The sequence below is a fragment of the Merops nubicus genome, unplaced genomic scaffold (genome assembly GCF_000691845.1).
Source record: "Merops nubicus isolate BGI_N331 unplaced genomic scaffold, ASM69184v1 scaffold13369, whole genome shotgun sequence".
NCBI lineage: Eukaryota > Metazoa > Chordata > Aves > Coraciiformes > Meropidae > Merops > Merops nubicus.
In genome coordinates this window covers 19,509-35,894 of record NW_008629090.1, presented here as the reverse complement: position 1 = coordinate 35,894, position 16,386 = coordinate 19,509, and the positions used below count along the sequence as shown (strand labels likewise).

General features: G+C 41.4%; 1 protein-coding gene across 1 annotated transcript in view; it reads right to left on the bottom strand.

Annotated features, from left to right (window-relative positions):
* LOC103779259 (neurexin-3-like) overlaps positions 1–14,682 on the bottom strand; it is a gene marked incomplete at its 5' end in the record, with an annotated part of 50,504 nt that extends 35,822 nt beyond the window's left edge. The window contains 2 exons of the mRNA XM_008946886.1: positions 8,205–8,588; positions 14,244–14,682. Of these exons, the coding sequence (XP_008945134.1) occupies positions 8,205–8,588; positions 14,244–14,682 (823 nt within the window). The remainder of the gene's footprint in view (positions 1–8,204; positions 8,589–14,243) is intronic.
* Between the last annotated feature and the right edge of the window lie 1,704 nt (positions 14,683–16,386).

Below are 16,386 nucleotides of genomic sequence, written 5' to 3'. Positions count from 1 at the left end.
CAGTTCATCTCTAGACACCTGACAGATCACAAGAAAGTAAGCAAGGCCATTCTGGATATTATGTGTGTCTTCCTGCGAGAAACCTGGGAAAACTAGGGTGGGAATGTGAAAAAGTATTTCCTTTCCTTATGGTGACTGGCTACTTCAGATGATCCAAGTTGTAGTAAATTCTATCTTCCCTTGATACGGTGTGATTCAGGCAAAACTGACCTGCTATTACAAGCTGTTCTTTCATCTGAGATTTATCAAAGCAGCATTGTGCCTTGACTTATAGATAGAGTGTACCTTTTGGCTTGCATGAAGGAGAAGCCATTGTTCTGAGATGGAATTTATAAATGAGTAGATAAACAAATACACTACTACAATATTCGTCCTGCAGTAGAGGCCTATACTAACAAAAGTTTAAGATGCTAAAAAGCATTAACCAGATGTTCTTACTCATCTACACATCAACAACTTTTTTTGTTGTTCAAGGGCTCTTTACAGGAGCTGACACTAGCACAAAAATCTCATACAGTCTCGGATAATCGTATTTCTTGAACTGGGAGGACCTTGTAAAAGCTACACTCAGCAATAAACAGCCAGAAACACAGAAGCTTAGAGAAATCCAGCAGAAATTATCTTCTGTGCCATCAGTTACCATATTCAGAGGAGATAAAGAGCACCTGAAGTACTAACAAATCCATGTGCAGCATGGAAGGCAGGAGTGGCCTTAAATATCAAGAGCATATGGTGATGGAGGTAGGATGAAAAAAAGAAAAAGGACACAGGTGAAAAAAATCACACCCATGTCATTATAAAATACAGGAGAGACAATCAGTTCATTTTTATATGGTCTCAGATTTTCCAGCTGCTCAGCAGATGCTGTTGGAGATTGTCACATCACTGAGACCCTTCGAAGTTAAAGTTCAACACCCTAAAGACCATGAAATGATCTTTTCCCAAAAAGATGTAATCACTCTGACTGCAAAATTAACTGCACACTCTTCTGTACCGAGGATATCACAAAGGCTTTACAAGGCAACAAATGCCATCACTTGTCTTGGAAACAACATGTATTCAGAGTGGCTTTTGACTGAACATATACAACCATGGACAATAAAGTTATGAGTGGAAAGGACCGCAATATAAATGCACAGAAGTGAAAGACTGAAATTGTTCCCTCATACTGCTCTCTTCACTTACAAGCCTCATCTTGGCTGCGCTGTCCTTACTGGAGCTAGCATAGCATCTCATGAACATCTTGGGAATTGTTTGGATGTTAGAAGCTGTTTCATGGAAGGCAAGGAAAGGACGAGGGATGGAGGACAGATAAAAGCCTAATATGGTAGAATAACCCAGCACTTACGTAACCAACAGTAGCCCTCTGCCCTGACACCTAGTTTTTAGGAAGATATGCAAGGGAGCTAAACTCGGAAAAGTCAGTCCTGTGTTTCTTGAGGAGAAGAACTGTGTACAGCAAATACCACAGTAGTAGCTGCCTGGGCCAGCCATAGAGGGAACAACCAGAGGTGTTACAAACAGGTTGATAGCAAGCGAGAAAATGAACGTCTTCTGGAAATGCCTTTAATAAAAGCTCACATGCTTCAGATCATGTTTAATGGAGACCTCACTATAAAATTAGTGAGGAACAAATTAAAATGGGTGTGAAGGGATTGTGTGAACTCTTTTCCTAAATTCAGATGGAATCTTTTTTTTTTTCTGCAGTTTGGAGACATTTTGGGAAATTGTACAATAGGGACCTATCTAGGACTAGTAAGTCAATAAACAGATGGGCTCTAGAACAGATTTTCTGATTTCTAACATCTTTCACTTTATCTCATGAAATCATAAAAATTATTCTTATGTTTTGATATTTTTAAAGTCATTGAATATTCAAGATCCAGCAGGGCTTAAAAGCATTAAAACGCTGCAGCAAAGGCTTTTCTCTTAATGTGTCCAGCACCCCTGGGAACCATCAATCCTGTAGGCAAATCTATTCTCAGAAGTTATCTAGCATTACACTGCAGACTCAGGAGGTCTGGACAGTCCAAAAAGCATCAACACATTTGAGTTTTTTTAAAAAACCTTCAAATATATAATCATCATCAAACGCCTTCATTAAAATAAAAAGAAATGTATGCTGCTGCCTGTGCTTGAGACAGCAAAGCATGCAGCACTTAAACCACGTAGTAAATGATTTGGTAGCATTTGTTATTACCAGTAATTTCACAGCATCTCCATTTATTGCATACATAATAGGCAGATGTATGTTGTCATTAAACTGTTCTTAGCAAACTTTGCTATAAAGGTACTTGGCAGATAATAAAATGTGTAGCCCTATGCTCACCGTCAGCGTTGTCAACAGCAGGTACATTGCTGTTCACAAACAGCACGCCACAAAACACAGAAGCAGCCTGGTTTGCTCAGGGTGTTAATCATCCATCTGCGAGCAAACCCAAACAGAAAAAGACATTGGTTCCAGTCCTTGGGACAACTGGAGTGAGATGTCTCTGTCTTGCTGCAATGAACACTGGATGCAGCTCAGCAAAAGGAAAAGGCTGGAACAAGACTTTTTTTTTTTTTTTTTTTTTTCCCCTCTTGGTTGGAAAGGACTCAGGCTATGTCCAGTTCTGACCAATTAACTTCTAAGGTTTAAAATCTAAACCACAGTGTCTTTTATTTCAATCTTAAATGGCCATCAGTCTCATCCCAACCTGCCTTTTCTAATCGTATCAGTATATACCTCTTAACAAAAAGAAACCCATGCCTTCAGCCAAGGAAATTATGGAGAAAGAAATCAGTAGAGAGTGATCAACAATATTTGAGTTTCATTGGCCTAAACCAATCTGATTTTCAAGTGTTTTTTCCTTTGTGTCCTTCCTGGGCTTCTGCCCTCTGCAGTCCCTTTCACAGCGTTTCAGTAGAAAGAAAGCATGCAGAGAGCTTTTGGGATCCACAGAACAACAGACCTCTGCACCTTTTTGAGCCCATGGCATTTTCACTGCAGCTACAGAAAACACCTAATGCAAATACAACACATATCCCCCTCCTCCTACTTGTTTAATGTCAGGGCTTTGGGGTCCTTTTCAGAAAAGTCCATGGCTTGTGTGGAGGTACTCTGTTATCACCGCAAAGAAGGACAACAAGCCCCATCAGCCAGATCCCAACCTTTAACACCATGAGTGCAATTAACAGGGGGGCTGCAGCAACCTGATGCTGCAACCCATGTCAAATACTAATAAACAAATTAGAAACCAAAACTTAAAAACCACTAAAGATCCTTCACAGTAGCTGCACCAACCCACAGGATGAAGTGTGTTACCCATTGGATTGGATGATTCTTTCCGTCAATTCATTCAAAGTCTCTCCTATGTCTTATGTCTGGAAAACCTTTGGGACGCGTTCCCATCAGCTTTCAGATATTTTATGTCTTTTCTTCCAAACTAACTAGCAAAATAGAGGACCTGTTGGAAGAAGTTACAGAGAGGCTGCACTGCAGACACTGTTCTCTGGTACTGCTATTCTTTTTAAAACCCTCTGATGCAAGAATAACTAAATATTACCAGGGATACAAGCTCCAAGGTCTTTTTTCCCTAATGCCAGACACACCACAACCCAAGACCCAGCAAACTCATTAGAAAGCCTCAGTATGTACGTGCAATCACAATTTGCATCACAGACTTTGCTGAGCTTGCCATTAATTTCAGAGACACCCAAAACCAGTGTTTCAGTTTAGGAGTCTCTCTGGTGTGATTAAATCTCCACCACACATTCTCTAATCAGATGTGACAGGAGTACAGGAGAGCTCAGAGAGCAGTGGTAGGCGAGATTATTACCACATTACAAGGCACTCAGATCTTGCAGGAGGGCTCGTGCCTTGTCTATTAGGTTTTCTCTTTGCTTTATGACTCCACCCCAAACAAGACATCCTCTTTTTTGTCAGTCTGGTAGCCTGGGCAGTTTGGCATTGTCAATTCCTCTGCTGCACAGCAGCTACTTTCTAGAGTTCAGCAATACTGAGTTACCAGACCAGAACTGCCAAATAATCAATAAAAGGAGACAGGCAAATCAACAAAAGGAGGCAAGCAAGATCATGTTATTGCTTTGAACGTCTCCTGAGAAGCAACTACCTCCCTCCACTGATTGCACAGGCAACTTGGACATTTAGCACAGGTCCTTGTTGCCAGATTTCTAATTTTTCAGTCTTAGAGTATTTACCCAAGGCATCTAAATAAGAAGGTCACAATACTACTCAGAATTCACATCCCTTGCAAAATCAGTGGACTCTTATTTCCTATAATGGTGGACAGCCACACCACTGCTCCCTTCCAGTGGCTACTGTGAAATCTCTGAAGTTTCCGAAACTCATCCAAATGCTGCTATGTTTACAGCAGCTCCCTAACTTTAACTGTGGCTTGAAAAGGCTTTTCTCACATAGGATTACAAGCACTGTCAGACTAAGTTAGACTGAGTAGTAGAGAACCACTATGGAAAGATGATAGAGAATGGGAAGCTCAAAAATTTAAGAAAATAAATAAATAACTGATGTTACTTGGTCAGCAGAGCTTCTGGTGGAAGGTGCGAAATGAGGACCACCTTTAGCTAATTACCACCATTTGCTGCTGTCTCTGCTTAGCCTTTCACCCTGTCATTGAGCACTTGTAGCCAATGAATCCCATTGCACTTTCATCTCCGCTACCTTCTGTGTCACCTGCCACTGACTACACAGCTGGAGAGAAACACAATCGCACAAGCAGATGAAGTGAAATTTATGAAGACTGAGTCTTGTTTAGATGAAGTACTTTGTCTCAGTCTCTCTGAGGATCCAACACTGAGGTTCATTCACTCTAGTTTCTACAGCAAGGATGTGAATATAAGTATACCTAATAGAAGCCTTCACGATTGGACTTCCAAGAATATTCTTTCCTAGCTAGTACAGGAAAAATATGCAGTTACTGAATTAACCGGAGCAGTCCTACCAGAACTTTGACTCCATGACACACCCACTCTTAGATGTGAGCCATATCAGACATGAACTGCTCATTGCTGTCTCACCCCATCTCTTCTATGCAGTTTTAGTTACCCCAAGGAGGGACCACATTACCCTTAGAAGCTATAGCACTTTAAGACTGAAAACACCTTTGTCTGTTTATCGCTGCCAATACTGAGCAACCGATACTGGAATTGTAAGAACGAATGTGAGGCCTTGGCAGCAGTTCTCTGTTCCATGCTTTATCACAGTGCAGCCAGTGAGATTTCTCCATCTCTACAGCAGTACTGCCTGAGCAGACCACTGCAAGTCTATGTTGCATCCAGTGTAACTTGGTCAATATACAGACGTGTCACTTCCCTGACAGAACAAACTCCCTCAGGCTTTATATACTGGTGATATATTGAAAATTGTGGTTTTGTATTGTTTTAAACGTGAGTAAGAGGAACCCAAACCTGTTTTCCGAGTATGACAATCCATTTCCTTTTTGAGTCCCTTTTATAAGCATAGCAGTCTCTCATATGGCAAAGTATAAAATGTATGAGAAATAAATTATAATGTATTATTATAAATGTAGAAGTGCTATACATGGAAAGTGGGAGATAGACTTTACCATTAACAACAAATGACTCATCCATTTCTCTCCCTGAATACATATGCCTTTTGTATTTTTAGTACTTTAACTAAATGTTAAGTATGTGTTTTTCTTTGTGATAGAGTGATTTTCCTGGTAGCAAACAGGCATAGAATATGCTTTATTCTAGGCCCCCGTGACCTTAACCCTCTTATCCTGCATCTTGGGCTGCAAATCCCTTCCAACAGTTACACTCCTCTCTTTTTACCAGGACAGAAGTCAAAGGACTGAATAAAGCAAGTGAGACCGGCCTTCTCAGGTACCAGATGGCCAGCTGGAAAGGGGGTCAGTAGCTGTCTCTTATGAAAAGAGCTAGCCTGCTCCTCCACCAGTCCTCCCCTTATGCACCAGCCTGACTTTGCCAGGTCCTGTGGCAGCTCTTCAGTCACCAGGCAGAAGCGCCACTGCAGCACAGCAACTTCTCTCACTTCGATTCCCTTCCCAGTCTCCATCTCAAATTTTCTTCTTCCAACACTACTTGGATCACAGGGCAGTGGAAGTCAGGACTTGCAATAATCCTTGAGTGTAAGACTAGGAGAATGAAAAATATCAGTGGTAGCCTGCAATACTTTTGTTCATGGAGGCAGAAATCACTGTGCACTAGTGCAGTTGTCTGGTATCAAGTAGTGGTATCAAAACAGTACAAGGCTGCTGTACAACCACACCACAGTAGACGTTGTGGAGTCAAATACACTTCAATCTTCACAAATATTTTAATGTATCCAGTCTACAAATATTTATTCCCTGTGAGCTGCTTCTTGCGTTGCCAAGGAACCTCAGGCATGAAAGCCATGTTTGGCCTGACACTAGGCCTAAACCAGTAAGAGGTCTCTTGTTTCTAGTTATAGACAAAATTAGTTTCTCAGGATTAGGACCTCTGCATCCATCTTTTATATTGTCCTAAACTACAAAATCATTGTTTTGTTAACCTTAAATACGCTCTGATTCTAACACGTATTTATTAGGACCCCAAGTTCCTACACTTGTAGACATGCATTCACACACGTATCTTTCTTATTCATACTGATGCTGGCCAGAGCATGGCCAGGTTATGGACCTCAGGCCAGTCTTGAGATTCATTTCTCCTAAATTAAAATGCTTACATGCCCTTAACCTACTGATTTCTTTTCATTCATAATAAAAGGAGTAAAAGCCAACACCACCAATATGGCAGTGTTGATGCTTCAGCTGGTTTAAGGACCACTGGCAATTAACTGCTGTTTAGGGCAGCATGCTATGAACTGGCTGGTTGTGAAAAGCCTTATGAATGATCATAGATATTGTGCAGTAAAACAAAAAAAAAAAAAACCATCTGATCTACTGGAAGATTTTTGGTCAATAACAAAAACTTCCTGCAAAGAACATGATCTCTGGAAAGTGAATGAATTGCAAATCTCAATTCTGCCTTATATTTTTTGCATTGTACCTGACTCTCACATTCCTTCTTGTAAGTGGCATGGTACTATGATCAATATTTAAAAAATGCATAAGGAGGACACTGAGTGGGAAAAGAGCTTCTCTAGTACTTATGGCAGAAGCTCAAAAATATCCAGATTTCCAATTCTAAGACACATACTTTAACCATTAGTTATTAACTATCATTATTAATCCCAATGGTGTGAGGTAAGATAATAGAAAGAAGGGGAAGAAAGCCCTAAAACTCTGCTAATTGTTTACAGTTAATTCTTAGGTGTACTGTGCACAGAGCTCAGCCAGAATGCAGTCCTAACGGCTAGATATTAACAGCAAGGTTTGTTCCAATATAAGAAAACACTCTTTAGGGACATCTTAACCTCATCGTTGTAAAAAACCAAAAAAAAACCAACACTCATCTACCTCATTTTGACGGTAACACCAGCACAATAAGGATAGCAGCAACTAACGAAACCACTTGGTATTTGAGAAATATATAGCTCAGATATCTTACATTAGTAAATTCCTTTCCATGTGGCCTAGAACACACATTTTGCCTGCCTGTAACAGCATTATTTGTGTCTCACATCTCCAATCATATCTTTAAATCACCAGTCAGAACGAGTAAGAATAAGAAGCAGAGAATCTCCCACCATCTCCTACAGATTAGCCTTACCAGAGGTGAACTTAGAGGCATGTTGCAATGAACACTACCTTGTTAACTGGCTTTACCCATAAAGAGGTATCAACAAAATCCTACCATGCAAAAAAAGAGGAAGACTAGGCAGAACTGGGATGCATCTGTCCCATGCAAGAAAAACCTCCATAACTCAAGTTCACATTTGTTTCTATTTCCAGTAATTTGCCTGAGACTTCTCACATACATGAATATTTTCTGCCGTAGGAGACAGACCATACTTAGATGACACATCTCTGGAACCTGAAGACAAGGTCTTCAGAAGTCTTAGGGAGTGAAGTGGCAGATGAAGCCCGTGAGCTCATTAAATGAAGATGGGAAAGACCGGATGGAAGTGATCAGAGAAGAATGCTTTCCTTGTGTGGGGACTGGAACTTAGCATTGGGAAGTCTAGCAAGAGCAAAGCCTCCTGGAAACACTGGGTTTTGTTCTAGCTCTCCTGCACGCCTGTACCTGCCTGTGAATGAATGCAGAGAGCCTGGGCTTACCTCGCTCACACGTCCTGCCCCAGTAGCCAGTTCCAGTACAGTCACAGACGAAGCGGTTCCAGCCGTCCTTGCAGAGGGCATTGTTCTTGCAGGGGTAGCTGTCGCACTGCTTGGTGCCCAGGCGGGAGCAGGAGGACTTGACTCCCGCCGCGTTCTGCGCCTCCGCCAGCTGCCGGATGTTCTTGCTCCTCCCGTCGATGAAGAGGTCTCGGATGCAGCCGACGTAGCCGTAGTTCAGCATTGCTGTCCACAGCTCCGTGGGCAGGATCAGCCCCGCCCGGTTCTCGGGCAGCCCGCCGAGGTACATGTCGCCTTCCAGATCTAGGATCTCACTCTCCCCGCTGGCGGTGAACGGGGTGCGCCTGCTGTTCACCGAAATAGTACCTACAGGAGAAGGAGGGGGAGACATCAACGTTTTCACTTACAGCCTCAGTCGAGCACATTTTTTTTCCGATATCTGGATAAGGTTCAATGCAGAAGAGTGAAGATTCCTCCCCACCCAAATACACTTTTAACAGAGATAGCACCTCCCTCTCCTCTTGAGCCACAGGCCCTAAGTACTCCCATCCAGTGACAGATCATCACGTGTCTATAATCCAACTTGCATTATAGGGTCACAAGCATAACAATGCAATGGCTAAATAATAACACGTAAAAACTGAGCATTATTCAATGGTATTCATCCAACAAAGCAAAGACTAACTGAGAACATGCAGGAGTTGGACGGTATCAGGACAGGAGAGGAAAAAGGTAACTAAAAGCATATTAATTCATACTACATAGCTCTTCCAGAAAACACTTCAACAGTATCTCCAAGGCTGGACCTGGATGATGGAACTAAAGAGACTCTCATCAAGTTTGAAATGACATCAAGTTGAGGAGAATGGTTGATGCACTGGAGGAAGCACAGGTTCACCATTCAGAGAAACCTTTACAAGACGGAGCAAAGGAGTGATAGATATTATGTAAATCAACAACAATAAATACAAAGTCCTATGCCTGGGGCAGAATAACCTTACACATAAGTACAGGCTGGAGACCAGCTGGCTAAGGAGCAACTCTGCAGAAAAGGACCGGGTCTTTTGCTGACCGCATACCTGATAGGAAGGATATTATCATTAACAGACAGCACACAAGCCAGATCCCTTCCTCCAATTCCAAATATAGTAGGATATGAGGTGGCCAGCCACTGGAAGAATAAAAAGGTTGATATATTCACCCATGGTGCAAGACACAGTGAAGACAGGAGAGAATCAACCGAGGAACTGGTTGACAAGTCCAGTTCCAATTGTGTGGCCATGACCATAAAATGGTGCTGTTCTTATAGACAGATATATTCCTCCCTCTGCTCCTGGCCATACTGAGGTTCTGCCATTGCTGGGAGCTCTTGGGCAGCTGGGAGGGCCCTCCAGGAGCTGGAAATCCTATTCACTACATAGGTAAGCTCCCTCCCAACCCACGGGCGGCAGAGGCAGCTTTTATGCTGTTAACTTAGAAGCAGGACACCGGATGTTAATGCTGAAGGCATGGGCACTTGGTGGTGATCTCCTAATTGCTTTCCACTCAATGCTGGCCAGGCATTGGGTGAAAACCAATCAGGAAGGTCATTCCTGCCTGGTTGTGGACATCATCTATATGTCAACCCTGATTCAGGGCTGAGGGATTAGACTCCAGCAGTTCACCTGGGGATATGGTGTACAACAATGTGAACATGATTCAGAAATGTATACTTGCAGTGACAAGAGACACTGATCACAGGTTGCAGCAAGGGAAACTTCAACTCCATAAAAAGGGACATTTTTCAGCATGAGGGGGGCCAAACATGGCAACAGAAACCTAGAGAAGTTGTAGAATCACCATCCTGAAGGCATTCAAAACACAACTGGACACAACACTGAAGAAAGCCTAGATCTCAGCAGAGTTTGGACTAGAAATCTCCAGAAGTTCAGTCCCAAATAAATTATTCTATGGTTTTACAAAGAAAGTATCCTGACTTTCATTTTACAAACAGGAAAACTGAGGCAGAAAAAGATAAAGGTTGTTTCTGAAGAACAGTTATTAAAAGTGTAGTGGCTTCTGTATGCTCCAATCAAGATGTGGGCATACTGCACTGAGGCTGTTCCTATATGTTTCAAAAAATTGTCCCAGCACCTAAAATATTCAGAGCATATAATACAAAAACATAATTATAACACATGAAACAGGTGCAGAGGAGCAAAGTGACTTGTTTAAGGTCAGACAGTGCATCCAAAGAAAAACAGGGAACATAATGCAGGTCTCACATCCCAGAGCAGCATACTCCTCAGGAGAAGAGCATTCAACAGCTTTTGTGATAGGGACATCTGCCCACCAGACACTCAGCTAAAAATCAACAATTCTCCCTAGCTATAAATCATCACATCCAATTGCCTTGTCATTAAGATAGTCTGTCCTCAGAGACAACTATCCAAGCTTCAAGATTAATTCCACATCATTGCATTTTTATCATACACCCCTAAGATAAGGTGGAAGTGTAGTTAACAGAGTATTTTGTTTCTCTGTGAGAAAGTGCAGTTGTGTACACACGCTTTTTCTTCACTTGTAATGGGTGTCTCCTTAGAGAACAGCACGTATGACACAGACACAAGGTGTTTCATGTGTGCCAAGTTCAGTAATAATTTAGGAATAATGTCAGAGGCACTATGCTACAAGCAGAAGCAAGAGGTGTTACAAATTAAAGGCTCAAAGAGAACCACAATTATTTGATTAATCGTTTTGAAATTGTGCTGAAAAACAGGCTGCAGCACTGCAGATATTTTCCCTTCTACAAAGTAAAAAAAGAGAAGATGTTACAATACATCTACAGTCATAAAGGCAAAACGTCACAGAGCCACGGGATCACAGCCCCCCTTCCAGCATCTGTGCTGTTACTCCTCAAAAGCAACATGTGGAGTGCATATTACTCAAAAGACTAGAACAAACCAAAATACTGGAGGGCTAAGCTCCAGACCACTGCTACTGTGGAGAAAACAAACACCATCTGCAAAAGCCACAGAGGTAAAGAAACCCCCCAAAACGTAAGAAATGATGTCTACCAAGAAGAAATGTAAAACCTAGAGAAAGAGCGTGAGACGATGAAAGGAAATAGGCTAGAGAGCAGCCCAAACTTTCTGCCAGTGTTTTGTATCCTGCAATTATTTCTATGAGGAAATGGTACTAGCTCAGATGCACTGCACTTCTAATATGAAGCTGCTAAGATAAGAAATTCTGAAGTCACCCTAGGAAGGAGAAGTCACATGAGCTGACATTCTTTTTTCTTTTCCATTCCAAATCCCATGTTTGTACCCTGTTCAGATAGATCAAGTCCCATCTTGAGAACTCAGAAACATCTAAGCATTTCCCTTCTGGTTCTGTAGGCATTTCGTGCAGGACTAAAGAACAGACCAAAAGACCCCAGTTACTGAGGGCTGAGCTGGTATACAAAGCAGTGCACTGATGCAACCACAGACCAAATCTCCCAGTAAGATTTTTAGTGTCTGAGTAGGTAGGGTGTATGCTTTGTAGCAGAAAATCCACCAGAAATATTGTCCGGCTAGGAACTGTGACAAGTTTTGTGGATACTTTGTAGAAGCTTTCTGCAAAGACAGAAAGGTCACGAGATGCTAGGTGTGCACGTCCATGCTGTCAGGTTCTGTCCAGAGTAGAGAGAAAAAACAGCTTTTGTTGCTCTGGCAGCTAACACAGGCTAAAGCATACACAAAGGCTATAGGGACATGGGGTGCCAGAGGTTATTTGAGCACAACTGCCATGCTTCCTCAGCATTTGTACTCCTGCTTTAGTAAACTGCAGTAGTGAATATTTGGGGGTTTAGGCTATTTTATTAAGCTCAGCAGAGCTTGAAGTTTTGGACTGGTAGAGAAACAGGAAGAAGAGGGTAGAGATGATACCTAATAGAGACCTCTCTGCTTTAGTAATGAGAATCACAACATCTCTGTGACTAGCTCATTAAACCCAAATGGCTGGTTTGTAGCTTACAGTAGGTAAATTCATTATTTCTTTTCAGTTTCTAGATGACAGGCATCCACATTTAAAAAATAAATAAATTCTCCAAGGTGTAACCATTCACTGGTCTGCACATGGAAGAAAAATTAGGTTCAGAAAAGTTCAAATAAAGAAGAGATCCTGAACTTCCTTTCCACAGCAACCAAAAGTGCCACTGGATAAGAGTGATTGATGCTTGCTAGAGGTATGCTGTGAAGAAATCAATGCCACTATCCTGGTTTTCTGGGGAGAGAAGACATCAGTCACTAGGGCCATTAACACAGCACTCGTCGTCAGCAGAAAACACAATTAAAAAAAAAAAAAAAAGAAAGAAAGAAAAAAGGGAAAAAAGAGAAAAGACAAGAATCTAAAAATATGAAATGTGTTCATTCTTGTTGAACAAAGCACTTTTAATTCAAAATCCGTTACCGCTAATGAGTGTCCAGAACATCACAAACCTCCCAGCCAAGCAACAAACAAGTCAGTCCACCAAGCAGCAATACTGTCTGCCACCCCCTCCTAGGCCAAATGAATGCGTGTCCCTCTTCTGAGGTTCTTACAAACTTTCTTACCAGAAACCTTAGTGTAATTTCTGCTTCTTCTCCTGCTGCAGCTGCCTCTCCAGGGACCAGACAGTCCCCAAGTAGGCAAGCCAAACTGAAGGCAGTACTGAATGCAACTAATTGAGTTTACCCCTGGAAGTTAATTAAATTTTCACAATTCTAAGGAAATCAAAGCCCCATTTATTTATTTATGGCTTGCTTTATAAAATGTTCCTATCATTGTCTTTTGGATATAGCAATATATAACCACACATATTAAGTCCTAGTAGAGCACCATGCCAAATACAAAGAAACTCTTCACATCATCAAAGAAAAACACTAGCTTGAGGCAAAGATCTGTTCAAACAGCAAGGCTTTGCACAGTATCTAAAAGTCAGCTCTTTTGAAAACTCAAGGGAAGCAAATTCTAGCACTGCGTTCTCTCTACTGATGGCATTCAGCAACTGCAAACATAAAATTAGGGACCTAAAGCTATCATCTGGAGACCACCAGACAAATCCCAAATCCACTTGCAAATGTAAGCAAAATTCACTTTGAAGGGATATATGGCCAGGCTTTGAGATCCCAATGGTTCAGGAAAAAATCAAGTACAATTGTTCACATATTTTCAAGATGAAGTTACCATATTCAATCATTTCATTTTGTTACACTATTTCGGAGCACATGATGAAAATATTAGCTTGATATCCATCACTGGAAATGAACAAAATATCCCTTGGTAATTGCACAGTAGGCATATTGTTAAAAAAATAAACTAAAACACATTTTTGAAAATGAGAACCTGCAAGAAAAAAAAGAACATCCACTGAATGCTGACTCGGATATTATGACCAAAATTCGCCATTCAAAAGAGATTAAAGAAATCTAACTGAAAACTACAAGATACTACAGGAAACAGAACAGGATGAAGATGCTTATTTGTCACTATAATTTTGTCAATGGTTATGTCCATTACTTTTATTTTCCTCATTACAAGATCCCACATCCCTACTCCTTTAAGACACAAGATCCAGGAGATGATAGTAATATTAGGTTGCAGGAATCAGGTTTCTACTAAGTTTCTTTTTGAACAGAAACTCGAAGTAGATCAGTGAGAATTTATCAAACCAAGAACTAAATAATAATGGTTCTGAAAGATCTTAAACCTTACCATGGCCTACGACAGAGCCATCACTTTAATTATGCATGTAATTGCCAAGGTAGGTGCAGAATATCTGAAGACTGTGAATAAAATATTAATGCCACTGAAGTGCCATCCCAAGTTCACAGTAAACATTTAATGAAAACCTAGCCATTCACAGCTTTGCTTTGCTGGAAAAACATCGCTGGAGTAACATTAAGTTTTTGAAAGAAGGTGACTCATATCTAACAGGTTTTGAAGGTTCCAAGAATTAATACACAGCCCTCAATCTGGATTTGAAAGATTTATTTACTCAAGAAAAAGTCATCACTCTACCTGATCTTCCATCTCGTTGAATATCCACATGATACCACTCTCCATCATTGGCTTTCTTCTGAGTGGCCTTGACTTTAATGGTCCCAGAGCCCATGTCCAGCAGCAAGTAGAGGTTCCCATCTAGAAGCTCAACTGCAAAGAAGTCTACCTTTGTATTTTTCTGGCTCCTGGCATCTTTCCTCTCCTGAGGCTTGCCATGTGTGAAAAGGATCAGTCCATTGGGTTCAGTGGTTCGGAAGTCAAATGAAATGGAGCCCATCCTTTTGGTATTCCATTTAGGCAGACTAATATAGGCCTCAGGTGTCTCAAAGCTGATGGGATCCAGTGTAGCCACATTCTCACATACAAATTTCACTTCCCCGTAGATCTTCATCTTAGTATCACCAATCCGTGCCAAGCGAGACAGCTCCAGACGAATGTCGTTATTCTTATAAACAACCTGCCAGACACAAGGAAAAATATCATACATCAATCCTGCATAGAGTACAAATACCCCAATTACTTTCAGCAATGGGAGATAGACTTCTCCCAAAAGGCAGTGAGGAGCAGAAAGGAAACCATGCAAGAGTCCGACATGACGACAGAAGGAGAGAGCACAACCAGGAGTGTGTACAGAAGTGACAGCGGTGGGCACTTCGCAATGACTACAGATCAGACAAGAAGGCAGAGGAGAACATTTAACTGACACACAGTGAGAACAATTAACTCTACAACAGGCCCACTCTGATGTAAAATATTTTATACATAAACATACAGTGTGTGTCTGGTACCATGCTGTTATATTTGCATGAATCCCATACAAAACACATAAAGTGTAACTTCCATGTCCATCTCTGCTGGCCGCAGCAGGGAACTCTCTACCACCACTGTCATTTCTCTATTATTCTCATACGCCCACTTAACTACTAGGAGAGAAATGCAAAAATATTTAAGCAATTTGGTGTGAACTGTTGGTGATTGCCCTGTGGCTACTAAAGAGGTATAAGAAAATATAAACAAAGATTTAAAATTTCTCTGACCAAGAAGTCTGAGATCACTACAGGCACAAGTTTGCTATGGATATCTACCTAGCTTAGCCTCACTTCACGAGACCTACGCTCTCTGTGCTAACACATAAAAGGCTGTACACATTCAGCGTCTGGACTCTTACTCTTTCTCTGGGTTAAGGACCAGAACTGTGCACCCTGTGTTGCTACATGGATGGAAATTAGCCAAGAGTCCCAAACAGGCAATCACTCCTGAGCGTGCCTGGCTTGCTCAGGAGTCCAGACCTCCCATCCTTCTCTTTCTCACAGATACAGAATTAATTTCTTGCAAAGAGGACTCCTCTCTGCCCTGTGCCACTCTTACAGAGGCAGAGACTGGAGAAGGCACAACACTGAAATATATGTAAATGGTACTTCCTCTCAACGACCATCTGTGCTTCCTACACCCAGAGCCGGCACATGCAGCGAGCAAAAGCATTTCTGCACCTACAACAATTTTAATTGGTTTCATGCTCTGCGACACTACTGAAGACACTAATTTCTTCTAAGGAATTATTTTAAAATACTTTGTGTCTATTACATGTACATACACACACATTTGATTTCTACTTTCAAAATGCAAGCAGGATGAGTTATCATCGATTTACTACCAAAACAGAAATGAAAGGAGATATGCATTGTTAATTCTACAAATAGAAAAGGAAAGTCAGTGAAACGAGTATGCAGTACATATTAAAAGGCAAATGAGAGAGAACGAAGGAAAAGCTTCCAAAGTAGGTGACCTCAGGATGAAAAATTAATGGCATCGCAATTGAACACATTCATAGCAAGAGAAGAATTTCCAGCTTTTGCTAAGCATTAAAGGAGAATTTCCCCAGTGCAGCCAGCACAGCATCAGGTTTTCCTGTTGCAAAGGCAAAAACACCCTACATCAGAGTGAAAGGAGAAGCCAGCTGCTAATTCCCATTTGAAGTCACGGCACAAAGCTGTAGTTCCTCCCAGCAGAGGACAGTATTGACCCACAGTAGCTCGTTCTGCTCCAATTCCCGATAACGTGCTCTGCCCTTGCACAGACTTCAAAAACTTCAAGTCCGTTAATAACTGGAACAGGAATAAAATATATTTTCAATTTGTGGGGTTGTAGTGGTTTCGTTCTA